Below are 25,728 nucleotides of genomic sequence, written 5' to 3' on the forward strand. Positions count from 1 at the left end.
TCCCCAGCTCTGCCCTCCCTGTGGGATCGGCAGGTGAGGGCAGCACAGCCCCTCCAGAGGCCCCGCAGAAATGCCCGGGAAAGCATTGATGTGAGGGGCAGGCCCAGGGCGCGGTGGCTGCAGGGCCAGTGGGTGCCAGACCTCCACCTCCTCCTGTGGAGGAGGGAGCCCACTCCGGCACCCTCCCTCTCGGGCCTCCCTGCGCTGACCCCTTGTGCTCCCTCCGCCCTCTGCGGGCCGCGCTCGCCTCTGCACCCGGCGGGAAGCGGAGCAGGGGACGCTGACGGAGCCTTCTTCTCTCATTTCAGCTGCGTGGTGGACGAGATGGACTTCTCCGCCATGGAGCTGGACGAGGCCCTCCGGAAGTTCCAGGCGCACATCCGGGTCCAGGGGGAGGCCCAGAAGGTGGAGCGGCTGATCGAGGCCTTCAGGTGGGGGCGGGGCAGGTGTCAGGTAGAAAAAGCGTCCCCGCTTGAAGACCGACCATGGCTCAAGGGCACACTCCCCTTCAGGGTCAGGTGGCCATGAGCTTTCAGGGGAGGGGGGTGCGGGGGGCAGCAGCCCCTCCCCTGCCACGTGCTGTACGGCTCAGTGCCGGGGCCTCGAACGTCTCCGTGATCCTCTCGTCCTCCCTGGTTCGTGAGCCCATCTGTGTCGTCACTCGCCTGCTCATTCACAGGGGCAGATGCTCCCTCAGTGACGCAGAGGGCCTGGTTCTGACACCTGCACCACTGTGTGACCTTGCGCTGGTCACTTAACCTCTCTGGGCCTCACGTCCTTGCCCGTAGCGATGGGGTGGAAGGATTGAACTACTCGGGCCGCGTGGGCGACTCCGCCCGGCACCTGGCCCCCCAGAGAGCCTGCAGTCAAGGCGGGCTGTCCCTGCACCGTCTTCCATGCTGGGATGGTGTGCACCCTGGCTGCATAGGGCGTCCGTGCCCTGCGCTGGGTGTGGGCGACCCAGCCCTCTGGGCTCAGCAGGGGTGGTGTGTTCACAGAGGAGCAAGGTCGCAGGAGGAGAAACCCCAGGCCCTGGGAGGGGAGCGTTCAGACACTTCCATTCAGGAGGGCTTCCTGGAGGGGGCGGCACTTAACAGGGAAGACACAATTGAAGCCCACATCGTCTAAGCTCCCATGGCTGCTGCCTGCGGGCTGTGGGCCTCGGTCACGGTGCCCCACCCGGTTCCTCTTCTCCATCCCTGCCCCGCCCACCTACCCCTGCACAAGGTCGCCAGTGGAGGGAACCGTGGGGTGGGGGTGGGGCGTATTCGAGGCAGTGAGGACGTGAGCCGATGACTGCGAGGCTGTTAGTTCAGCCGCCGCGTCAAAGGTGTCTGCCACAGCTGCCGTGGCTGAAATGCCCCGGAGGTGGGCCGCCCTCTGAGCTGGCGTGGAGGAGGCCTGGCCTCCTGTCACCTGAGGTCCCCGGGAGCAGACTCAACACCCATCACATCCACGTGCCAGGCAGGCAGAGAGCATGCAGGGCACCCCTGCCTTTAAGGCACAGCCTCGAAGGTGCCCACATCACATCGGCCGGAACTTAGCGTGTGGCTGCGCGGGGACCAAGGGATGTGGTCCTCAGCCCCGAGCAGCCATGTGCCAGCCGAACTACGGGCGGGTGGGACTTAACTCACATGGGGAGACAATGAGTGGACGGTCAGGGCCGGCTCTGCCAGACAGGCGACATCCCCGTTTACCAGAAACGGAGGCTCCGAGGTCAGTGACCAGCCTCAGCTGTTTAGGGCCGCTCACGGGTGAGGGGCGGACTGGCCTCCTGCCCCGGCTGAAGCACCACCCCCGTCCGCCCCCAGCCAGCGGTACTGCATCTGCAACCCCGGGGTGGTGCGGCAGTTCCGGAACCCAGACACCATCTTCATCCTGGCCTTCGCCATCATCCTGCTCAACACCGACATGTACAGCCCCAATGTCAAGCCTGAGCGCAAGATGAAGCTGGAGGACTTCGTCAAGAACCTCCGAGGTGAGCTGCCTTGTCCCCGGCGGGACGCCCACCCCCTCGCCGCCAGCATGTACCTGACGGGTGCGCGCAGCGTGGCCTCACATGGGGAGGGGTGGGGCTCCTCCCCGAAGGAGCCCAGGCAGTGCAAGTTCCCGTAGAGGGCGCTGAATGCTGTGGCGGGGGCACTCCGAGCGGGAGGCGGCATGTTATCTCAGAGGACCGCAGAGCTGGCAGGCCTAGGGCGCCAGAGGTCAGAGGCCTGAGAGCGCAGCTCGGCTCAGTGCCCGGGGCCGGGCCACACACGGTGGATCCAGGCCTGGTTGCAGGGGCAGAGGGAGGATGGACCACAGGCTGGGTGCTGGGCGCCCCGGGGCCTCCGAGCACGGGGGGTGGGGACGGGATGGGGGCCGGGGGGGCCGGCACTGTCCTGCCCCCATCACTGCTGCCCACACAGCATCACCCACCACCCACCTCCCTCAGTGGTCCTCTTGGAACAGACTTGCCTTTTCATTTTTGTCTTCTTATTAAACGTATGTTTTTTTTTTTTTTGCGGTACACGGGCCTCTCACTGCTGTGGCCTCTCCCGTTGCGGAGCACAGGCTCTGGACGTGCAGGCCCAGCGGCCATGGCTCACGGGCCCAGCCGCTCTGCGTCATGTGGGATCTTCCCCGACCAGGGAACGAACCCGTGTCCCCTGCACCGGCAGGCAGACTCTCAACCATTGCGCCACCAGGGAAGCCCAAACGTATGTTTTTTTTTTTTTTTTTTTTTTTGCCGCACACGGGCCTCTCACTGTTGTGGCCTCTCCCGTTGGGGAGCATAGGCTCCGGACGCGCAGGCCCAGCCGCTCCGCGGCATGTGGGATCTTCCCGGACCAGGGCACGAACCCATGTACCCTGCATCGGCAGGCGGACTCTCAACCACTGCGCCACCAGGGAAGCCCCGTATGTATTTTTAAAAGGAGCTTTATGTCATCACTGTAAGCAGGAAACCAGTAGCATTTGTCACACATGGGCATCATTTACGAAAAAGAGCGCTGTGAAAAGGCAAAACCGCTATGGGTTCCAGCCAAGCTGTTCCTGGCTGGGCCCCGGGCCCGAGGTTGCCCTCTCCTCCCTGGCAGGTGGGCCCATGTGGGGCAGGTGACCAGGGGCTGGGCAGCCAGATGGAGGCTTCCTCCTGTGTCGCCAGGCAGGAGAGGGACGGGAAAGGGAACGGCTGTCTCCGTGTTTGCTGCCGGCAGGTCCCTCCTGTCCGTGGGGTACCGGGCTGGGGACTGTCCCTCTCCTTGGGAAACAGCTGTAAGGGACTGAAGTCCCTTTAGAAATGGCATCATAATTTTATAAAAGGGAAACAACTGATGTGAATCAAGTCCAACTTTTCAAGCTGTTTAAATTTTTCATTTTGTCCTTCATTTCTGTAAAACTGCTCCGTCGTCACGTCCCCCAGAGCAGAGGGTCTGTGCTGGCACTCCCTGGGGGTGGGCCCCACGCTGACAGGCGGTCCTGCAGGGCGGTGGGCTCAGGGCCCTCCCTGTGCAGCCCTCCGCAGGCCCTGGGGAGGCGCAGGGCTCAGCTGTGGTTCCTAGGAACCTCGTTAATGAGAGATCCAGGCTCCAGGCCAGGTGAGGGGGCAGGGCGGTCAGCAGACACGGATGGTCCGGGGGCTGCACCCCCTCCCCTCCTCTCTGTCACCTCAAGCCCCTCTTCTCGCTGGGCCTAGTCTGGTCTGGTCTCCACGGTGTCCCCATGGCCCTGGATGCAGGCGGCTGCTGTGTAGCTGCCGGGAAAGCTGGCCGTGAGCTGCATGCTGTTGGCGACCCTGGGAGCTTAAGGGACTCTGATTTTTTTCTCTGGTTTAGCAGCTCAGCCATGTAACTGGGGCCTCTCCTGTGTGAGAAATGAGACAGAAACGAGGCCCGTGGACAGAGGCTCGGGGGAAGACAGGGCTGCTGGGTCAGATACCTGCCGGTCGGCTGCCCTCATGCCTGCGGTTTCATGGTTCGTGCGCATCCTTGCATCCGCCATCCCGGCAGTCTGGGGGAGGTGGGGCTTTGTCACCCCAGTTCCCAGGGCAGGGGCTGAGCACCCCAGAACCAGGAGACGAAGCCACTGATTCTTTCTCGCGAGCCTGGGCTGTTGCCACCAATCACCTCTTTTCTTCAAGCCAGGGACTCGAGCGTTCTCTGCCCCATCTTCCTTGAGCTTCAGAAGGTTCAGAGAGGGAGGGGACTTGCCCGAGGTCACACAGCAAGTGTGTGTCAGAGGAGGCAGGACGCTGGCCTCCCAAAGCCAGATCGGCGCTCTGTGCTGAGCACACGTCCTAGCTTGTTCTTTTTAGAGAGTGCCCCCCTGCCCCAGCATGCACCGGGCACACATTTTCTCTGGAATCGCTCAGTGTGCCCAGTGGGTCCAGCAGCAGGGGGGGCCTCTGGGAGTTCAGAGAGAGGCAGAGAGGAACCCGGAAGCCAGGCAAGTGATATTTTGCTTTTATTGATATTTGCCTTCAGTTTTTGTTTTTTTTTTTTTGCTGTACGCGGGCCTCTCACTGCTGTGGCCTCTCCCGTTGCGGAGCACAGGCTCCGGACACACAGGCTCCGCGGCCATGGCTCGCGGGCCCAGCCGCTCCGCGGCATGTGGGATCTTCTGGGATCGGGGCACGAACCCGTGTCCCCTGCATCGGCAGGCGGACTCTCAACCACTGCGCCACCAGGGAAGCCCCAGATTTTTTAAATGTATATTTTGAATGGGTCTTATCCTCACATAGTTCAAAAACCAGAAAGTAACGTGACCCAGCAGTTGTCCTTCTTGGAATTTACCCAAATGAGCTGAAAACTTACGTCCACACAGAAACCTGCACATGGATGTTTATAGCAGCTTTATTCATATTCACCAAAACTAGGACGCAACCAAGCTGTCCTTCCGTAGATGAATGGATAAACCTTGGTGCATCCAGACAATGGGATATTATTCAGCCCTGAAAAGGAATGAGCTACCAAGTCATGAAAAGACACGGGGGAGCCTTACAGGAACATCGCTAAGTGAAAGCAACCTATCTGAAAGCCTGCACCCTGATTCCAGCTGGGCCACATGCTGCAGGAGGCGAAGCTGTGGAGACAGTCAAGAGACCAGCAGTTGCCAGTGGTCGTGGGGGAGGGATGAAAAGGAGAAGCACAGAGGGGTTTTTAGGGCAGTGAAAATTCTGTACGGTATTATAATGGCAGACACATGGCATCGTCCATTTGTCCAGACCCATAGGGTGGACAACACCAAGAGTGAACCCTCGTGTGAACCGTGGACTCTGGTGACTGGGACGTGTCCGCATAGGTTCTTCAGTTGTAACGAAGGCACCATTCTGGTTGGGGTGCTGATTGTCGGGGAGCTGGGGGTATATGGGAGCTCTCTGTGCTTTCCCCTGAATTTTGCTATGACCTTAAAACTGCTCTGAAAAAATAGCTAATTAGAAAAAAGCCAGAAAGCGTAAAAGGTGCACAGCAGGGCCCTTCCCATCCCTGGAGGTCATCGGCTTTGAGTCCCTGCTGTGCCACCCAGAGCTTCTCGTGGGAACCGGTACAAACGTGCACGGCTTTGACCCTCTCCCACTCGGTGCCTCACTCTTTCGTTCGGTAAATCTGAGGGCTGTTGCCAAGGTTTGCCGTGGCCTTCCTTGTTCCTGAGGGCGTACAGTAATTCCTGTCCCAGGAGTCCTCATATGCGGACCGCTTAGCCAGTCCCCTGTGAGTGTGCAAATGGGTTAGCTCCCGTTTTCTGCGATTTGGAAGCAGCACCGCATTGAATGTTACGCCCCACGGGACAAATCCCCCAGATCCACTCAGTGGGCCCAAGGGTGTTTGAATTTATCACTGGCAGGTGGTGCTGGCTAGCCCACCAGAGGGCTTGAGCCGTCCCACTGCCCCATGTACCGCCAGCAGCCTGCAGACTGAGGCCCTGGGGGCTTCGTGTCTCTTCCGTGAGCAGGGCTGGGACTTCCTGACAGCATTTTTTGGGCCGTGCAGCAGAAAGGGCGCAAGCTTGTTGTCAGAGCAACCCGGCTTCAAGTCCCAGAACTGGGACAGCAGCCACTCAGACCCCCTGAGCTCTCGTGTTGAGGGGCTGGGGATGGCCCCGTGAGCTGCCCTGGTCCCTGTGAAGTCACCGTGCTCTTGGTGGCCTTTGTCACTGAGGAGGGGACTCGTAGCTCAGAGAAACCACGACTCAGGCCGACAAAGAGCAAAGTGAGGATGCGGGCCGGGCAGCCCCATCCGCACAGCCTCCCCGCACCCCAGCCCCGTCCCCAGGCCCCCTCCAGCCTGTCGGTACAATGGGGACCGTGGTGCCCGCCCCACGGGGCGGCGGCCGGGATCAAGCGGGGCCGTGTGTGCGGAGCTCCCTGGGCGTGGCTGCAAGGTGGCACAGGCCCCTCCACACTCATCCGGGGGCAGTGCCAGCCTGGTCCCTGGTGCGGGGGCTCCGAGAACACGTGTAGTGGATGGGGCAGGACCAGCTGCTGTGGGTCTGGAGGCCTTTGGTTCAGCTGGGGCCTGGCATGGGGAGCGCTGTCCAGATTTGGTTTAGAACCCGGTGCCTTGGGGTGAGCCTTACCCCTGTTCCCCACCAGGCGTGGACGACGGGGAGGACATCCCCCGGGAGATGCTGATCGGGATCTACGAGCGGATCCGGAAGCGGGAGCTGAAGACCAACGAGGACCACGTGTCGCAGGTGCAGAAGGTGGAGAAGCTCATCGTGGGGAAGAAGCCGGTAGGTGGTCTCCATCCCCACCGCGGGAGGCCCGGGGTGCCCAAGACCCACCCACCCCGTGACCCCAGGCTGCCCCACTGGCTCGGCTTCGGCCAGTAGCCGCAGTGCCTTTGGAACCTGTTCCCTTCCCAGTGGGGTTCGTGAATTATGTCAGGTTTGGGGCTTTTTAAGGGAGTAACAACCCTTCTCTCTGGGTCCCCTTTGATGAGAATCTGAGGCTCTTAATAAACCAATGGCTGGGGCTGTGCAGTGGCTCCCTGGCGGCCTGGGCTCCCCGTCAGAGCCCGCTGGGGGCGCCCTGGGAGGCCCTGTGGGCGGGTGTCACCCCGGGGTCTCCATCAGGGCCCAGATGTGTATTTGGAACATTAACATCTCTCCTTGTTTGTTCACTGCTTCCCCCTGTAGATTGGATCCTTGCACCACGGGCTTGGCTGTGTGAGTTTCCCTCGGCTTTCGCTTTCCGTGATCCCTACTCCCCCACAGCTCGCGGCTCCCAAACCCACAGTTCTGGCTGCATGAGTTAATTTCCGGAGCCATAAGAAATTTGATTTTCACAGTTATCTCCACCTCAGATCTCTGCGAGCACGCGGGAGGGTTGTGCTGTCAGGCCCAGAGCAGGTGGTCCCCTCCCGTCTTGTCTGGGCCCGGTTGAGCTCAGAGATCTTGCTTGTCCCTCGGCCCCGAGACCCTGTGCCTGAACAGATGACCTTGGTGTGCCGTTGAGGCCTCCCCCTCCCCACGCAGCCCACGCTGTGCCTCCCAGGTCCCTTTTGCCGCCAGGGCTGGCAGTAGTGTACCTGCTGGCCGTCATGTGGTCCGCTCCTTACCCCACCCTGGCAGCCGGGTCAGCTACCCCTGCAGAGGGCCCGAGACCCCCGGCACGCCCGTGACCGGCCCTCGCCCACCTCCCTAGCCCTGCGTCCTGCCCTCCTTTCTCGCTCACACTCTGCTGCGGACAGCGCTGCCCCCTGAGGGCACCAGGCTGGGCCCGCGTCCCCTCCCTCTCATCTGCGGGTCGCTGAGCTCGGGCCTGGAGAGCAGCCCCACGTAGGGCCATGTGTGCCCATGGCTGTGTGTGCGGAGGGCAGGGACCGGCCCCTCGAGGTGGTGACTGCCGGCTCAGGACCCTACACGGCTCCCCCAGACCCAGCTGTCAGGGCTGAGAGCCTTCAGGAGGGAGGGCCTGGGGGCGGGGAAGCCTCCTATGTGTGTGGCTCGGGGTGCACATGACGGGTGCTTTGGGGGCTCAGAAGATACGTGTGGCTCCCTGGCGGGGACTCCACGAGCCCAGTGCTGAGAGGAGTCGGAAGGCGGTCTCCCTGGAGCAGGGGCCTCCGGAGGCCCGAGGGAGGGCGGGGTGGGGGGTCCCCTGTCCCCGCGGGCGCGCGGAGCCAACGCCGCCCATCCACACAGGTGCTGTCGCTGCCGCACCGGCGCCTGGTCTGCTACTGCCGGCTCTTCGAGGTTCCAGACCCAAACAAGCCCCAGAAGCTTGGGCTGCACCAGCGGGAAATCTTCCTGTTCAATGACCTCCTGGTGGTACGTGGTCCCCACGGGTGAGGGCCTGGGTGTGCAAACCCCAGAACGGCTTGGGAGAGTGGCCCCGGCTACGCCCAGTGTCGGCTGCCTGGGCTCCCACCTCAGGCGGGCTCATCCAGGAGGGGAGAGCCAGCCTCCGCAGGTCCAGGCCTAATCCCGTCCCCTCGGCTGCCGGGGGATCCTCTTCCCGAGACTGAGCAGGGGTCTCGCTGCTGCCCAAGCCCGTCCCGGGGGCCAGGCGGGGGCGGTGCTGTGTCGCTGGCCTGGGTCTCAGCCCCAGGACTAATGGGCTGAACATGGCAGAGATGGGCTCCCCAAAGGGAAGTTGAGCTCTTGCCCCAAAACAGCTAGCACAAATGTAGATGTTCCCGCAGGGAGCAGGGGGCCTGCCCTTTGGAGCTCTTGCCTCCTGCAGGACCCCTCTTGCCCGAGACCCTATCCCCTTTCCCCACCTGATTGAGGACCAGCTGCTCTTCTCGGGTTCCTGAGGCTGGAATCTAGACATGTGGGTTCAAGTCCTTTCAGAGTTCCTGACCTTGAGCAGGCCATTTCAGACCTCTGGCCTCAGTGTCCTCCTCTGTAGAACTCATCTCTCAGAGGGTTCCACGCTGCCTTTGGGCCGTGCGTGGGGATGTCGGCGTGAGTGTCCGTCCCTGTATCGGCCCTCCCCCACCCCGGGGGCCTCCTGACCTTGGAACCGCAGGAGGGTCCTCATACGGGAGAGCTCGAACTGTGGGCCTACTTAGAGTCCTGAGCGCCCAGGGCTGCTGCCGGCCGCTCGGGCCCAGTGGCTCAGCCTCTGTCTCTGGCTGCCCCCAGGTCACCAAGATCTTCCAGAAGAAGAAGAACTCGGTGACGTACAGCTTCCGACAGTCCTTCTCCTTGTACGGCATGCAGGTCTTACTCTTCGAGAACCAGTGTGAGTGAGTCCCTGCGCCCGTCCACACACGGCCTGCACCCCGTGGCAGGAGGCGGCCCCGCTTGGTCCATCCGTGTAGTGAGGAAGCTCTCCTCCGCCGTCCCCTCTCCTTCCTCCTGGCTCCATCAGGGACGACCCAGGGTAGCCTCTCCAGTGTTCTTATTCCCACTTTCCCAACAGAGGACAGGTTGCCGGCTGGGGGTAACCAGGGAGGATTCAGTATCATTGTATGTAGCACTCATCGGGTTTACTTTTACCGTTACTTCTTGCAGGTGATAAGATTTTTAAATTTAGTGCAGAGTGAGTGTATTTAAATAAAATGTTGATAGGAAAACATCTAGTGGATGGCACAGGTGATATACAGATATGGCCAAACAGTCAGGCGAGGGTCGTGCCGGAGAGACAGCAGGCAGAGGTCGCGAGCAGAGCCCCGATCCATCCGCTCAGGTTTCAGCGCCACGTGTTCTGGCTGTTGGACCTCTCCGGCCCGGTTCCCTTGGTCCATCGATGGGGTGATGGTAGTGCCTGCCTCAGGATGAGATGAGGCCGTTCACATAAAGGCCAGGACAGCCCGTGGCCCAGGGGAGGTGCTTGTTCAGGCTTTTGGGTGTGAATGGGTCCTGGGTCAGGGGATCCGGGAAGGGAGCTGGCTGCCCCTGCAACACCCGCTGATGGGTCCTTTCGGTCTTGTTCCTTCTCGCCACCCACGCCCTTCCCTTTTCCTCTCTCCCTCTCTGTCCCCTCCCTGTCGGAGGACCTCGAGCCGCAGGCTGAGCCAGTGCTCCTGGGGTGGGATGGGGGGCGTCCTGCTGCTCCCCATGTTCCGGAGGGGCCAAGGGAAGGGCCGCCACAATGGAGCGTCTGGGCGTGTCCAGCAGCAAGGTTCCGCGGTCCTGTCCCATCCGCCTTCCCTCTGCAGGTTGAAAGGTGCCAGGGACCCGTGGCTGGGCCATCCCAGAACACGGGGCCTGAGGGTTTCTCTTTGCCAAACGGGACTGGACCTGCCAGCCCCTCCTTTCTCACGTGCCTGTGAGGAGCTCAGGATGCAGACCCTGCCGTCACTCCACCCCAGGCCGGAAGGCCGGCCTTGCCTTGGTTTCTCCCAGGCAGCACCAGGGAGGCTGGTGCCATGCACACTGTCCTGACTGGCAGGCCCCTCTTGGAAGGGGTGGCGGTGGTAGTGACCACCCAGCAGCGGCCCGAGCAGACTGAGTCCTCAGGCAGAGGCCGCGCCCAGGCTGCTTTCAGGTTCCCAGGGCTCAGCCCTCAGCCCTGGACGTGGTGCTAGTGAGAGCCGACCTTCTGTAGGACATGCCTCACACCCGGGGTCTCAAACTGGCAGCCCCTGGTCGGTCGCAGCTCAGTTATGTTATATTTGAACTTTATTTTAAATTCGTTGAGCTCATACTAACATCTTCCCATAAGATTTAGGTATCCGTGGCTCATCTTGTAAAGCTAGGTTTGGACGGATGGCAGGCAGTAGCGGGCTGCACACCCTCCCCAGACTCTGCAGCCGCAGTCTTACCCTGCCCGCTTCCTGCATTTAGGAAACCCACACAGGCCTCTAGGCGTTGGAGGTCCCGGCCCTGACCCAGGTCTGAACCGTGGTGGGATTGGTGTTTGGGCCAAGAACCTTCACACACTCAGTGGTGGATGCTTGATCCCCACTGAGGAGAGAGGTTGCCAGGACACCAAAGCCCCAGAGACCTCGAGAGCACGGAGGAGGGACTGGGCAGGTCTGAGCAGAACTCTGTGGGGGTGGGGTGCCCACAGTGTACCGCAAGGGAGCTGGGGGCCTGGAGACCAGTCGGGAGAGCACAGAAGAGTCCGAAGTGACTGGATAAGACTGTCCCCCAGCGGGGACACCACCTCCCCGTCCTCCCAGGCTCGGCGCCTGGCCGAGTGACCAAGGATCCTGACCTAAAGAGTCCAGGCTTCACGCCCTTCCGCTGGGGAAGAACGAGGGCCCCGGCTTTGCCTCAGGTCAGTCGGACCTGCCCTTGACTTGGACACGGAGCAAACACAGACCCAGGTCAGGAGGCGGAGACTGCCTGGTGGTCCCTCCGGGCTGCACCGTGGAGCCTCTCCTCCCTGGAGGGATGTGTCCTCTGGGAGCCTGGCCTCGGCGTGCTCCCACACCCCGGCTGAAGGGAGACCTGCTGGTACTTTGCCAGCCAGAAGGGAGGTGGCAGAGCCCGCCCTGAGGCCCGCGCTGTCCTCTTCTGCAGATTACCCCAACGGCATCCGGCTCACGTCCGCCGTCCCCGGAGCTGACATCAAAGTGCTAATAAACTTTAACGCGCCCAATCCTCAAGACCGGAAGAAATTCACTGATGACCTGCGGGAGTCCATCGCGGAGGTGCAGGAGATGGAGAAGCACAGGATAGAGAGTAAGTCACGGATGCCCGGCCAGGGGCCTGCTGGGTGCAGGCGTGGCCTCCCATCTGGGGGCCGAGACAGTGGTGAGATGCCAGGGTGCAGTGACTCTGAGCCCAGAGTTGAGATGCCCTCAGCCTCTTCTGGCCTTCCCACGGCCACGTGACCAGGCAGCCCACCTGCCTAGGTCACGGGAGGTGGCACAGAGGAAGGAGGGGTGGGCAGGGGTCTCTGGGTGGGAGCCGGGCTTCCAAGGCCCAGGCCTGTCCTGCCCAGGGAACTACATCATGTGCCCTGAGGGGGGGGCCTCTCAGAGCCCTGGTCACCCCGTGTCCAGAGCCCTGGACCTGAGCCCTTTGCACTTGAGTGTGGTTGGTATTTGTGTCTTCTGCGCCCAACCACCCAGAGGGGTCAGGGCTAGGGCCATCCCCTGGTTTTCATTAAAGCTAATGATACCCCCGCTTCTCCTGGCTCTGAGCCTCATTCCTGGAGGTACATGGGTGCCCCCACCCCTGGCCTCCATCCACAGCCAGGCCGGGTTAACTCCTCTCCAGACCAGGCAAATCCGCCTCCTAGGAAAGTGACTGACCTTCCTGCAGCCCTCGGGCACCCTGGCCTCTCCAGCCTCCTTTCCGGGGTCTCCTTTCGGCCCCTTTGGTCGCAGGTGCTCTCGCTCCTGCTCTTTTCCAGACGACCTTGCCCCTCACTTGCCTCCTTCCGAGGAGGTGACGGCTCAGCCCGGTGCCACCCTGAGCAGAGGGCCCCCCCGAGTCCTCTGCGTTGCCCTCCGGGGGGGGCCAGCCCCTTGCCTTCCCCAAGCCACCCTTGGCTGGGGGCCATGCTCCCCTCACTGGACCCCTCGGCCTCTGTTCCAGCGGAGCTCGAGAAGCAGAAGGGCGTCGTGCGGCCCAGCATGTCCCAGTGCTCCAGCCTCAAAAAGGAGCCGGGCGGCGGGACACTGAGCCGGGCCTGCCTGGATGACAGCTACGCCAGCGGCGAGGGCCTCAAGCGCAGCGCCCTCAGCAGCTCCCTGCGCGACCTCTCAGAAGCGGGTAAGAGCTGGGCCCAGGGCCGCCCCCTACCCAGCGCACACGGGACTCGGCCGCCCGTGGCCGGCGGGGCTTGCGTCGGCCGGAAGGGGCTGTGTTGGAGGCTCAGACAGTGGAGGGGCTCGGACGGAGCTCACTTGGGTGGCCGTCCCCAAACCACAGCAGCATGTGGCCACGCGGAAGGGCGTCCCCCAAAGGCCAAAGGAAACGGGGCCGAATGGTCAAAGGCAGGACAGCCGGGAGGTTACCCCTGGTCTCCCTTGCTTATTTATTTTATTCTTTTATTTGTTTTCTGAAATTTGCTGTCATGCAGAGCGAGTCGGGCCCTGCTGATGGGTGTGTCCCCTGTACTCTGTGCTGCCCCGTCCCTGTGCTTCATGCTGATGAATGAGATGGAGTGAAGCCCTTGACACTGTGTCTAGGACCCCGTCTCCCACTGTCCCAGGTCTTGCTTTCCCCAGAGGTCTCCCCTCCTGGGAAACCCAGGCCTCCGTCCAGCCCAGAGACGCGGCCACGCCTGGCCCTGGGACGTCCGTGGGAAAGCCCTGGCAGAAATGTGATTTTCGTTGTTGTTTCTTTGTTTCTGTGTGTGTCTGATTTGCTGCCAGCCTCTTAGCGTGCAAGCAAGCAGCACCCCTCGAGCCGCCCAGGTTTCCTGGGGCGGGGCTGTGTGTGGAGCATCACTGAGCAGGGAGCTTCTGCTGGCGACCCTGCCTGACCTCAGCTGGGGAGGGGAGGGGGGAGGGGAGCGCTGCTGCAGCCTGCTTTGCCTGCCAGCGCCGTTGTTGGTTGGAGGAGCCACGGGGTGAGGGGATGCACGCCAGCGGCTCTTCAGCCCCCCACTAGGCGTGTCTAGCCAGGCAGCTTCTCCCATGAGGAAGCTCAGGGGCTGCGGCGGAGCGGAGGGAGCCGGACACGGGGGCACATGGCTGTGCCAGGACCCCAGGCTCCCACCCCAAGGCCCCAGGTGTCCCAGCCGCAGGAGCCTGACGTAACCGTGGCTCTGCTGGCGAAGACCCTCTCAGGCTGAGACCAGCCTCTTCCTCTCCAGGGCCCAGCGGACCCCTCCCCACCAGGGCTTCGCCCACCCCACCAGCCTCAGGCATCACCGCTTGACCAGCTCTGGGCCCCCGTATAGAACCTGCTGATGACCCCATCCCTCCCTTCAGCTTATTCATTTCCCAGAATTTTTTTTCTTTTTTTTCTTTTTTTTTGAGTTGGATTTTTTTTCTTTGTTTCTGTCTTGTCATTTTTTTTTTTCCATAGTGAAAACCCGAATTGCATGGCCAGCGTGAGAGTCAAGCAGGGCTTCTCAACCCCGGCTCTGTTGACATCTTGTGCCAGATCATTCCTGGCCGTGGGGACAGCTCTGTGCAGGATGCTTAGCAGCATCCCTGGCCTCTGCCCACTAGATGCCAGTAACACCCCCCCGTCATGACAACCAGTAATGTCCCCGCAAATTGCCAGGTGCCCTCTGGGGGAGAAATACCACACCCCTAGTTGGCAGAATTGCCGTGGTTGAGAACCACTGGTTTTCCCTGTGGCTTGTTACACCCAGCTAACCGTAACCAGACTGCTCGGGGCCTCTGCAGGCTGGGGACCCAGGGCCTGTGTTTGAGTTTGTGCAGTGGGACAGGTTCTGGCCTCTCTGGGTCCTGCCCAGCCCCCTCAGGTAGCAGTGGCCTCAGCTCAGCCACTCGAGGGCCTCAGCCGTCCACTCTCTGCTTAGGGGCCAGACAGAGCCGCGTGCCCGGGTGCATGGCCGTGTGAAGGGCGGAGCTCCAAGGTCTGGCTGAGTTCTGTTTATCGTTACCGTTGCCATTTTTGTTTGGGGATTCTGAGCCGAGGACTCCAGGCAGCGAGTCCTCTCGGGTCCTAAACCACCGTGAAGAGAATCCCCAGGAAAGTGCCCCCTGCACCGAAGGTGAGAGGGGCGGTAAGGTGGGTGTTTGAGTCCTGATGACCTCCAAAGCCCCAGACTGGGACAGGCTCCCTGTGACCTCCAGAGGAAGACGGGCCAACGCCAGCTGCCTGCCGGAAGATGCCGGAGATGTGACCCTATGTGCTGGACTGGGTTGGGGCGAAGCTCTCCCGCACCCGCCGTGCCCCGGCCGAGATGGGCTTGTCGGGAAGAGGTGAGACTCACGGCCAGCCTCTCCCCTCGGGACAGTGACGCCCAGCAGCCGGCTTGTCGTCGTTCCCAGAGCAGCTGCCCCAGACCTGCGACCACATGTCCCTCCAGGAGACAGCACCCGGGGATGTGCCCTCGGCCCGGCACGGGCCTCTGGGACCTGGGAGGCAGTCGTGGTTTGACGGCCCAGGAAGGACGGGGCGGCCGACTGTCCAGGCGGCAGGGGGAGGGGCCTGGCCCCCAGCCCGGCCCCCCGCTAAGCCGCGAGGCCTCGTCCCGGGTCTCCACGTGGTCTTCCTTCAGCTGGGCCCCCTGCTCGTCTCAGTGACACCAGAGCCCTGCCAGCCTGATATCAAGGACCCATAAGGACCGCTGACACGGGCGTGACTGAGCCTTAGCTCCTGCCACAGATCTGTCAAGTCACAGTGGACACTGTCCACGGACCCCAAGGCCCCCAGCCCCTCACCAGCCGAGCTGCCCAACACCGGTCCCCACGGAGAGGACATCTCCCGGGCCTGGGGGGCCTGCCGTCGTTACCCGGGGCACAGCTGGAAGCCTGCCACGTCCTGCACCTGCTGGGGAAGAGCTGGCGGCCAGTTTCCAAAGCAGCCCCTGCTGTCCCACGATGGGCACTCCGCACGTGTAGCAGCCAGGGGGCCAGCGGCTGCCTCTCCTGGGGTGGGGGCCATGCTCGGGGTGGCCTCCCAAGCAGAGCCCATCAGGGCCGCGCAGCACGCCAATTCCGGGGTCTTTGGCTCCGGGCCCTGGTCGAGTTACACCTCCGGGCTTGGGTTCCCCAGATGCAGGCGGGACTAGCGCTGCCCTCCAGAATCTGTGAGAGTCAGTACCCACAGAGCATTGCGGGTGGGGCCTGGCCCGCGTGCTGGCTGTCGTCACCCTCAGCGTTGCTAGGGCCATGGTGCGAGACCTCGGGCAGATCCCTGTCTGCCTGCTGTCCCAACGCTGAGAAGCCAGGAAGGCTGGGAAGAGCCTCGCCGGGCGCCCCGTCTGGATGCGGCTCCCAAGCTGTCCGTGGCCGGGCTGGCAGGGCCTGCTGTGGCCGAGAGGCGGCGGCTGGGGCAGGGCTCACCTGAGGCTTGTGCAGGATCCGGAGATGGTTGGGGGGGACCCCAAACAGGGCAGGCAAGGAAGGAGTGGTGGGGATACGTGAGTGGGAGCAGCTGGCCCGGCTCCTCCTCTCTCAGTAGGTGGTGTGCACATGTGCAAACGCCCACACGTGCGTCTGCCGTGGGCCGGTGTCCGTGGGTGTGCCCCGGACTGGAGTGCAGAGGACCCCTGCGGGGACATCCTGTATCTCCTGCTGAGTTGAGAACTTGAAAAGGTGAAGTCTGAGAAACTCAGAATCACTCCAAGACATCCAAGTTAGAGGTCTCCTGAGTCTTGGCCCACAGTGGGCAGGAGGGGGGCCTGTTCAGCTCCAGCGGGGGCAGCGTAGGAAGCCGCAACCCCCAGCCCTGGGCCTGGCCCAGTTCTGTTGGGTGAAGCAGGCCGGCTGGAGGGCGCTACTAGCCCGCTGGGGCCTCTGTCTTCCCTCTCTGTCCCTGGTCCTTAGTCAGAGGAGTGTCCGCAGCCTTATAGGGGCTAGAGAGCAGACTGAGACACCCCAAGAAGAGCGGAGGTCTGAGCATAGCCACCCCAGGGAACGGGGGCCATGCCTAGTGGACAGATGTGGAAACTGAGGCAAAGAGTGGATGGCGTGCCAGGTAGGGTCACCCCTCCAGCTACAGAGCCCCCCTTCTGGAGACTGGACTCTAGTTCTGTTCCATGTCCCTGGGCCACCGTGTTGGGACCGAAGGCAGGAAGGAAAGGTCACCCCTCTTCTCATACCGGCGGAAAGATGAGGAAGGGAAGGGTCGTTTTCAGCCGGGAACGAGGGCCAGTTCCCACCTGGTGGTCCGTGATCTTCAGCAACCTCATCTGCTGTGTGGAGCAGTTCCGAGTGGGCTCTGAGGCCAGGGTCCAGCACGGCTTTCGGTGGACCCCAGGCTCCCAGTTGGAACTCAGGTTTGGGGGTCAGCAGGCAAGGCAGAGTTACCGGAGCTCCCCTGACCCTGCCGTCGTGAGCCCAGGCCCAAGGGCCTGTCCCAGGCACGCGCAGCTGCCACCACGAGGCCCGAAGGGTCCAGACACACCCTCTCCACCCAGCGCAGGTCAGGGTGTGGGCCACAGGGCGGCACGAGGCAGCGCCTTCCATATTCCAGGCTCCTGGGTCCAGCCCGGGTCCAGCTCAGAAGGCAGCGTGGCCAAGATTTCCCACCTCAGGTGGACGGGCAGATACCGTGAGAACGTGCTCACTGTGGGGATTGAGCTGGTCAGCCCATTGGCCAGAGCTTCCGTCTCCTCCTGGTGTGGACAGAGGGACACCTGTCCTGCACTGTGGGGCCTGGCCAGGCCTGCACAGGTGGAAGCTGGAAGAACATCGTGGAGCCCCTTCTCTGCCTCAGCCTCGGTGTCCTGCAGAAATGCCTGGAGAAGTCGTCTGGGGGACCTGCGGGGGCCAGGGTGGGCGCTGGACGTCCAGAACCAAGAGGAAGACTCAACCTCCTCTGGCACAGCCAGCACAGGTTGTGTGCCTGCTACGTGCCATGTGCGGGGGACACAGAGGCGTTGGCAGTGAGGACTCACGACTGGGGAACGCGCGTGGTGTCCCAGCGGGCTGTGCCCACAGAGGACTCCAGGCCCTGGGCTGGGAGGAAGTCCCAGCATCCCTGTCCCTGGCCAGACACTGCACAAACCAAACACGGCCCCAGGGTGCGGCCCTTCTGCTCCGCCAGGAGAAAGAGGACGTGGAGTTAAGTCTCCTAACCATCAGGCCCACCAGCAGCCGGGGACGTAGATGTGTGTGTGTGTGCGTGCGTATGTCCATACATACGTATGTGAAATCCACCGAAGGTCAGGCCGGGCAGGCCCACACTTGGCTCGTCTTAGCTGTGGGAGGAGCTGCCCTTGCCCATCCCAGCGGGCAGGCGGCTGAGGCCCCCTGGAGCTCGGGGTCAGCCGGGCCTGTGCGCCCACCCCAGCCCCCCAGAGGCCCCTCCCCCCAGGCTCCCGGTCCAGGAGAGGGGGTTAAAGTTGGGCTGGTTGAAAAAGATTTTTTTTTTGCTTTTTAAGAACCCCATTGTCTTGTTAACTCATTACTGCCCTGCCACCGGCTCCCCCGGGCCATCCGGCGGCAGCGCCCCGCCCCGTGTCGCGTCTAACCTGTGGTATTGCATGTTCTGGGCAGGGAAGCGAGGGCGTCGCAGCAGTGCGGGATCGCTAGAGAGCAATGTGGAAGTAAGTCGGAAGCCCCCGTCCAGCTGGCTGTCGTGTGTCGCCTCCTGGTGTCTTTTTGTTTTGCTCCTCCTCCCCTTCTGCCCAGAGGCTCAGACCCCCCGCCTGCCTCGTCCGCGCATGCCGCCCGCCTGGCGTTCCCATGCCCCTCACCGCTTGTTTGGGCTGCAACGGAGGGGGTGGGTCTGGATGTTGTGGTTTAGTCTCCGCCTAACCCATCCCCGCGGTCCGAGCATGGTTAACACCCCAGCTTCCTGCTCATCCTGGGCCGGAGGCGGCGGCCGCGGGGCACCCTCCCCCGCCCCCTCGCTGTTGGGTTGTGCCACCTCGGGACTTCCATGCTCCGCCATCCCCATCGCTTCCTTCCTGGAGGTTCGATTGCTGTGTGTCTGCAGTCAGGGCACCACGGAATTGCTCAGCTAGCTCGGGGGAGGAGAGCCATGAGAGCGAGAGGAATTCAGTGTGGATTTCATGAGATTTCATTCATCCTCCAGCCATCTCGATATTCCTGTTCACATCTAACCTCAGCTTGCAGACCTTTCTGTTTCCTTCCTTTCCCGTGTTTGGTTTGCAGTAGGTAGCCGCAGTGAAATGCCTAGGCGGTGCCCACCCCCAGGACGGGGCTTCCCCAGCCCCTCCTGTCCCCCTCACCACCTGACCAGAAACCTCGGGACCTGCACAGGCAAAGCACACGCCCTCGGACGTTGAGAGGACCCAGGAGAGCTTAGGGCAGGAGGCGGCAGGACCGGCCCTTCCCCTGCACGCAGCCCCCCCGCCCCACCCTACCCAGCACACACGGCTTACACACACCCGCAGACACACGGTTCTGATCTGAAAGCTCTGGCCGCCTCCGGCAACAGGGTGCTCATCAGGCCAAGAGCAAAGGTCAACCTTGACCCACCACGGCTGTGCCCCGCCCCCCCGACCTTTCTCCCCGAAGGCCCCCTCCTGGCCCCCCCAGCCGACCTGCACGGCAGTGTCCGGAGGTGACGTCTGAGTCCAGCCTCACACGGCCTGGCCTCTGCGGCTAGCGAGTTGAACTAAGGCTTAGCAGTCAGTGGGCGAACTTTTTTTTGACATTTCTTAAGAATCATTCTGATGTAAGTGCTCTAAGCTCTTTTAATTTTGGTTTCTATGAATTTCCTTTTTAGGGGTCCATCATTAGCAGTCCTCACATGCGCCGGAGAGCTACATCAACACGAGACTGTCCATCTCGCCCACACCAGGCCATGCCCAACTCCTCCTCCCTCCTGGGCTCCTTATTTGGGAGTAAGAGAGGGAAGCCCCCTCCCCAGGCCCACTTGCCCCCAGCCCCTCCCCAGCCGCCCCCCCACCTGCCTCATCCCTCGCCCGGCCACCCCCAGGGGCCCACGGAGGGCCCCTTGCAGGCCCCAGTGCATGGGCACCACGGCCAGTACTGCCCCCTCCAGCAGAACCCGCCCCCCTACCATCACCATCACCACTACCACCCACCCCCGCACATCCAGCACGCACACCAGTACCACCACGGCCCCCATGGGGGACAGCCCGCCTACGGGGCCCACGCGCACAGCCACCCGCCGCTGCCCTCGGCTCACGCCGGCCACCCGGGCCACCTGGGCCACGCCGTGCACCACCACGGGCAGCCCCCTGCCCCGCCGCCCCTCCCCAGCAGCAAGGCCAAACCCAGCGGTATCAGCACAATTGTGTAGACAGCCTGGGTGGGGATCCCGGGCCCCTCAGAACAAGTGCACACCACACAGGCGCGCCCAGGGGCGGCAGCCCCAGACCAGACCCAGGGCACTTTCTGTTTCCCCCTCCCCGTCTGCTCCCGGCCCGGATGGAGCCCCCCAAGCCCCGGGGCTTGTGTCACAGGGAACAAACCACCCCCCACCACCAGTTTCATTTAGCGGTGGCGCCCGGGGCTCCATCCACCTCAGCCCGGGACGTGGGCCTCGGCCACCATCAGCCCTGAAACAGTGCCGCCGGCCAAGTACATGTTGAGCTCCCCACCCTGACCCCCAACCTGCAGCCCTCACCTCTCTGCTCCCTCACTATACACGCAGATGAGAACCCAGCCTAGGAAAAGAAGAGACGACACAAAAAACCAGAGACAGAACCAAACAAAAAACCCAAAACTTGCTGCATTATTGCTCTTTTATTGACAATGGGCAAAAATTAAGTAGACCTGATATGGTTGATGAAAATACGTAAGTAAACTTTATATAATATAAATATATAAATATATAAATATATATATATATATACTGTATAGGTAGTATTTGTGTGTGAAAGGCAAACGTTTCAGTCCACGAAATTAGCAATATAGACTTTACAAGGAGCTCCACTTACCTGATAGGAAGACAGTACCTTAGACAAACGTGTGAGAGGGTAGACCAAAAACTTAAATGCTAGGGACAAAATTCATATTCTTCCGTATTTTCATAAAAAGAAGAGAAGCCCCCCTAGGACTGGCGGAAATCTTTACACAATCATTACTAACTGTGCCAAGTAACATAGCATCTAACTGTTTTAAAAGTCCGATATTGCTTTGTATAAATCCTTATTTTATTAACAGAAGACTATCATAAGTAATCAGTATTATAACTGCTCTGTTACTTCAGGTAAGCAAATAGATAAAATGCAGTAAACGCTACAGTAGCAACTTGAGACAGCTAGTTAAGGACTGGTTGCCTTGGACTATTGGTTACAGATTCTTAGACACTTTAATGGCTGCAATAACTGTGAATTTCCATGATCCACGTTTCTTTTGTATGCATTTGATTGAATGCACACTCACTCAGAGCCCTCTGCGGGGGGCCCCATACACAGCAGAGGTATTCATCTCCAACCTGAAAACGGCCAACTCATCCTGTGTCCCCAGCATCATACCTCCCTCATCCTGTTTCCAACCGCAGCAGGCAGACGCCCCGTAACCCGAAGGCTTCTCTTAGCGTTTAGCAGCCCAGGGCGGTGTGTGTGTTCCCCGTTTTGTTTTCTGAGTGGTGGCCGTGATCATCGTGATTCCATGTGGCCGTGTGCTAGCACGACCCCCGTGTCATCGCCGTGGCCCATCTGACCCCAGCCGACGAGTGCCCGGCCCCGCCAGTGCGGCCCCGCCCCCTCCTCACGGTCAGGCGGCTGCCGGGGCGTCACGTGACTCTCCGCTGTGCTCTTGTCGCTTCCATGTTGTGGTGACACCATCCGCTCCCCCGGGGCCGGCGCTGCACGCGCCTGGTTCTGTGTCTGAGTCACCCACGGGCCGTACTTTGTAGTTTCAGCCCTTCGAGCCACTGCAGCCGCCAGTGCTGTGCTCCTAAGCCGTGGACCCGAGGATCGCCCCCGGCACCTGCCGGGCAGGGAGCTCTTCCAGAAAGGGCGAAGCTGGCGCGGGACTCCGCGGGCGCGGGGCTCTGGACAGGCGGCAGCGGGACGACGGAGGGGGGCCCACGCTGGCGGCGGCCGGGGCTCTGCCCGCCCACCGCCCCCTTTGTCGCATCATCCAGGTCACCAAACCAGCAAATCTGCAAACCGAGCACTTTGTTAATCTCCGCAGAGCAAGTACAGCAATCGAGAGTTTAGCTTTTTTTTTTTTTTTTCCTTTTTTGAAAGAAGTGTGACTTTAACCTGCCCGCCTTTATCTTCCTGTCCGTGTCATCCTCCTCTCATCTGCTCAGAAAGAGAAATGAAAAGCACGGGCGTGTCTGATTTGGTCCAGGCCGGGCTGGTGGGAGGCTCCCCGGTTCCGCGGACCCCGAAACTCCTTGGTTTCCCTCCAGAGTCCCGCTCCCGAGGCGTTCTCTGTCTTGTGGTTTAAAGGGCGTTGTGATGACAAGGAACGGTCGAATTGTACTGCATGTCCTCTGGCGTCAGGCACGAGGCCACACTTTGTGTTCTGTGTATTTGCAAACTCTCTCAGTGTTACTGTTGACAAATAGTTGAAGTAAAGTGATAACATATTAAGTATGTCAGCTTTTCTTCACCCTCTGTACCAATCGTAGGATCTAACTGTAAACTCCAGGTTGTTCCAGAAAAGATGCAGGCAGGCTGATTGACACCAGGTCGCCCTTCCCAAAGGGCAGTCACTGATGGAAACAGAGCCAAGCTGGGTGGAGCCAGCGGGGAGGGTGCCCTCTCTCTGCAGGCCATTCGGGACCCCCACCTCCAGACTGTCACCGGGCTGGGTCCCTAAAGGGGGGGGGTAGTCTCTCCCCGTGTTTCCAGCCTTCTGCTGGATTGGGTTCTGGTCAGTGAGGTTCCACCCGTCTTTGTGTTTCGTTTCCAAACTTGTCATGGAATAAGTGTTCCCAAAAGGCACACTGTTCCCTGGAGGAGGCTGGAGCCAGGCTGCCCCAGACTCGTTTGGGAAGCAGATGCTCCTGAAAAGCTTGTGGCCCCACGTAGCCTTCTTGAGGCTGTTCTCTCGGGATCCCAGCCCATCCCAGGGTGGCAGCTGTGGGCACCTTTGGTTCACCCCCGGCACAGGGGGTGGGAGGCTGAGCACCACCGGGATGTGCGTCATCCTTTCTCACTGTCAAGATACACGTGGGGCATTTTGCTCAAGTCACAAGTTATTTCAGCAGGTGACCCTTAGAGAAAGCAGTTGGTACCATCACAGAAATCTTTTCTGGGACAACAATTAAATCATGTTTGTTTTTTCTTTTTAAGTTTATGAATGGATTGCACAACAATGTAAAAATAAAGTTCATCCTAATATGATGTGCACATCTTGCTTAAAAACATCCTCAGTCATCCCGTGTAGAGCGATTTTTCCATCTCGCACTGCATGCAGCAGAAACCTCTTGGTTTTCTTTAAGATGAGCTGAAAAGACAGCAGATGTTAAACATGACCCTAGGTGTTGACTCAGCACTGTATGAAGCTATTTCGCTACAGGTAAGCATGCATCTTACAGTCCGTTGTAAAATATCATCACCCTTCCTGCCTGAAAAACGAGTCCTTTTGTAAGTATTTTCAATACAACAACAATAATCCAGGAAGCGGGTCGCAGAATGAATCGGCGTGAGGTGAGGGTGGTGAATGGGCACAGCGCGGGGGGGGGGGGTCACCGTGTGACCCGCCTGCGGTCATGCCAACGTCGTGTGTGGGACCATCTCCTCTGGGGCACTGTCATTCACCTCAAGTCGTTTCACACACTTAGAACCAGGTCTTGAATGCAGGCTCTTCAGACCTCAAGGGCCACCTTGCTCGCAGGAAGCCCGGCACCCACGATGTAACTTTGGGGAGGAAAGAAGTGCTTTTGTTTTCCTATGCGTTCTGTGTGTAAGTAGTAACAGACTCTACTGATGTAAAACCATAGCTGTGATCATTTGGAGAAATCAAATAAATGCTTCAAAACCCTTGAGTTCTTACTTTTTCTGGGAAGTCCAGCAATTTCCCTGTTGTCCACACACAGAGATCTCCAGGTGACAGGGTGGCCCATCCCTTGTCGTGACTGCTGTGGGCTCCGGCTTTCTGGGAAGACGTTAATTTGAGGATGCTGATGGACGGCTTAAGATAAAGGTACACGTCACAACGTAGGCACTGGTAGAAGATTTCAGAGGTATTTATAATTTCTAGCAACTTTTGACAAAATTTTGTGCTTCCGTTGAGTTAGACAGGAGGTGGACCGTATAAAGTGTGCAGGTGGGCTGGGAGTGACTGGTGGGGGCAGAGAAACTCCCAAGGACCCAGTCCCCATCACGTGATGTGGAAGCCAGGGAAGGAATTGTGATCCTGCTGCGAGCAGGCGTTCTGTGGGAACGTGATTGGCTTGTACTGTTTCTCCTTTCCTTGAGCCAAATTCAGTTCCAGAGAATACCCCTTAAAAGTTTCAGTACGTATCATAAAACCAAGTAAGACTGGTAGACCTAATTTGTGGGAAACACAAAGAGGTTGACGTCAGCGGCCACAATCAGCTGTGGCCCACCCTTCGCAGAGAAGTGGGTCCCTATGGGAAGACGGTCTCAGGTCTCTGCAGCAGGGAGGCCGTCCCTCTCCCAGGCCCTCGGGGGCCTCCGAGGGAGGGGAGCTGGTTCCTGGAATTCCTGGGAATACTTAGGTCTGCTTAAGCACGTGATGCCACCACACACAGGGCTGCTGACACCTGCTGCTCGGGGCACCCGAGCCGCTCAGCCAGTGCTGCGGTGAGACCGTCCTCTGGGTTTCGGGTTTGTCTCCCCAGCAGACTGCGAGCTCCTGGGGCAAAGGGTGCATGTGGTCCCCTTCTCTGTGTCCGGTGCCCAGCACAGGACTGCTCCTGTCAAGATGCATCCGAAAACAAATTGGTGGTTGGAAGGGGGCGGGGGTCACAGCAGAGCCACTGGTTGATCTGAGGGTGTGTAGGTCGTCAGCATCCCAAATTGATGGACAGTTGTTCGCTTGGCTCTCTGCTGCTCCTGCCACCGAGAATTTAGCTGGGGATGCAGGTGACACAGTGAAACTTCTCCGAGATTGTTTCCTGCTCACTGACCGTGTCCTTTAGCCCATGTTTTATTTGACCTCGCAAAGCTTTCAACGCTGTTCACACGTCCCTTCGTGAAACGTGGTGTCTTTGGTCGCACACTCTCTCCTTCTTCTCCGAGGGAGGAGGTGGGAAGCTCCTCCTGTGTCTCCTTTGCAGGCTGACACCCCTCCCTGGAGCCATGACGTGTTGGCCTCAGGGATGCAGAAAGCCCTCTTTCTTCCTACTTCTCGGCAACGTCACACAAGCCCACAGCTTCGGCTGGCTTTCTGTTTTCCTATAGAGATTGCCAAATTCGAATCTCCAGCCCAGACCTCTGCTCTCAACACCCACATCCCTTGGATCTTTCAGTAGCAACTCTCTCCAGGAGGACCAAATCCATGGTTGCACACGGACACACACGTGGAACTGGGGCCTCCCTGGACCCCCCGCGTTGATGAATAGCATCCCTGTGAGGGGTGTAAGTTAGAAATTAGGAATCGTTCTGGACACCTGTCCTTTCCCTGACTCCCCAAGTCTGTGCTGTCACCAAGCCCTTTTGATTTTTTTTAAAATATTTATTTATTTGGCTGCGCCAGGTCTTAGTTGCAGCATGTGGGATCTTTAGTTGCGGCAGGCATGCGGGACCTAGTTTGCTGACCAGGGATCGAACCCGGGCCCCCTGCGTTGGGAGCGCGGAGTCCCAGCCGCTGGACCACCGGGGAAGTCCCTAGCCCTCTTGATTTTCACCTCCGGTGTGTTCTTGAATCTACCTGTGCCTCTTCACATCTCTCACCTGCCTTCAGGCCGCTGTCTGTCTGTCACCCGCTCGGTACCTGGGCTCCTGATCTCCACGGTGGGTCCCTCGACCCCATTCTCCACTGTCACCAGAGGGGTCTTTTTAAGATGCTGCCTGCTTGAAGCCACGTCAGTGGCTTCCTGTTGTCCTCAGGATTAAAAAGAAAATAACAGAAGACCCTTGACATGGCTGCGTGAGGCCTGCATGGTCTGGCCCTTGACCCTCGCTGTCCCCTTTCATTCCAGCCACACTAGCCCTGCAGACGCCCAGGGAAGCCGTGTTCCCCCTGCCTCCGGGCCTGTGCAAGTATGACTCTGGCCGTTCCCCAAAGGTAGGATGCTCTTCCTTGCATCTTTGTTGAGTTAGCTTCTATTTCTATTTCTATTTCAGCTCAGCCGCTACCCGCTCTGCTATGCGTTTGCATACTTGTATATTCAGTGATGTGATTGTTCCGTTGCCGAAGCGTCAACAAGGTCAGGTCCTTGCAC

General features: G+C 60.2%; 1 protein-coding gene across 5 annotated transcripts in view; it reads left to right on the plus strand.

The window, feature by feature from the left end:
• Window positions 1–23,330, plus strand: part of IQSEC1 (IQ motif and Sec7 domain ArfGEF 1) — a 68,447-nt gene extending 45,117 nt beyond the window's left edge. For 3 of the 5 annotated variants that reach the window (XM_060109391.1, XM_060109393.1, XM_060109394.1), the window contains 10 exons: window positions 309–431; window positions 1,812–1,978; window positions 6,575–6,714; window positions 7,120–7,149; window positions 8,128–8,253; window positions 9,073–9,172; window positions 11,401–11,562; window positions 12,424–12,600; window positions 17,976–18,025; window positions 19,174–23,330. In XM_060109391.1, the coding sequence (XP_059965374.1) occupies window positions 309–431; window positions 1,812–1,978; window positions 6,575–6,714; window positions 7,120–7,149; window positions 8,128–8,253; window positions 9,073–9,172; window positions 11,401–11,562; window positions 12,424–12,600; window positions 17,976–18,025; window positions 19,174–19,713 (1,615 nt within the window). In that variant the 3' untranslated portion in view covers window positions 19,714–23,330. The remainder of the gene's footprint in view (window positions 1–308; window positions 432–1,811; window positions 1,979–6,574; window positions 6,715–7,119; window positions 7,150–8,127; window positions 8,254–9,072; window positions 9,173–11,400; window positions 11,563–12,423; window positions 12,601–17,975; window positions 18,026–19,173) is intronic. The other 2 variants (XM_060109392.1, XM_060109395.1) reach the window with 2 other exon arrangements.
• Window positions 23,331–25,728: the final 2,398 nt, after the last annotated feature.

Source organism: Mesoplodon densirostris, chromosome 10 (assembly GCF_025265405.1).
Source record: "Mesoplodon densirostris isolate mMesDen1 chromosome 10, mMesDen1 primary haplotype, whole genome shotgun sequence".
Classification (NCBI taxonomy): domain Eukaryota; kingdom Metazoa; phylum Chordata; class Mammalia; order Artiodactyla; family Ziphiidae; genus Mesoplodon; species Mesoplodon densirostris.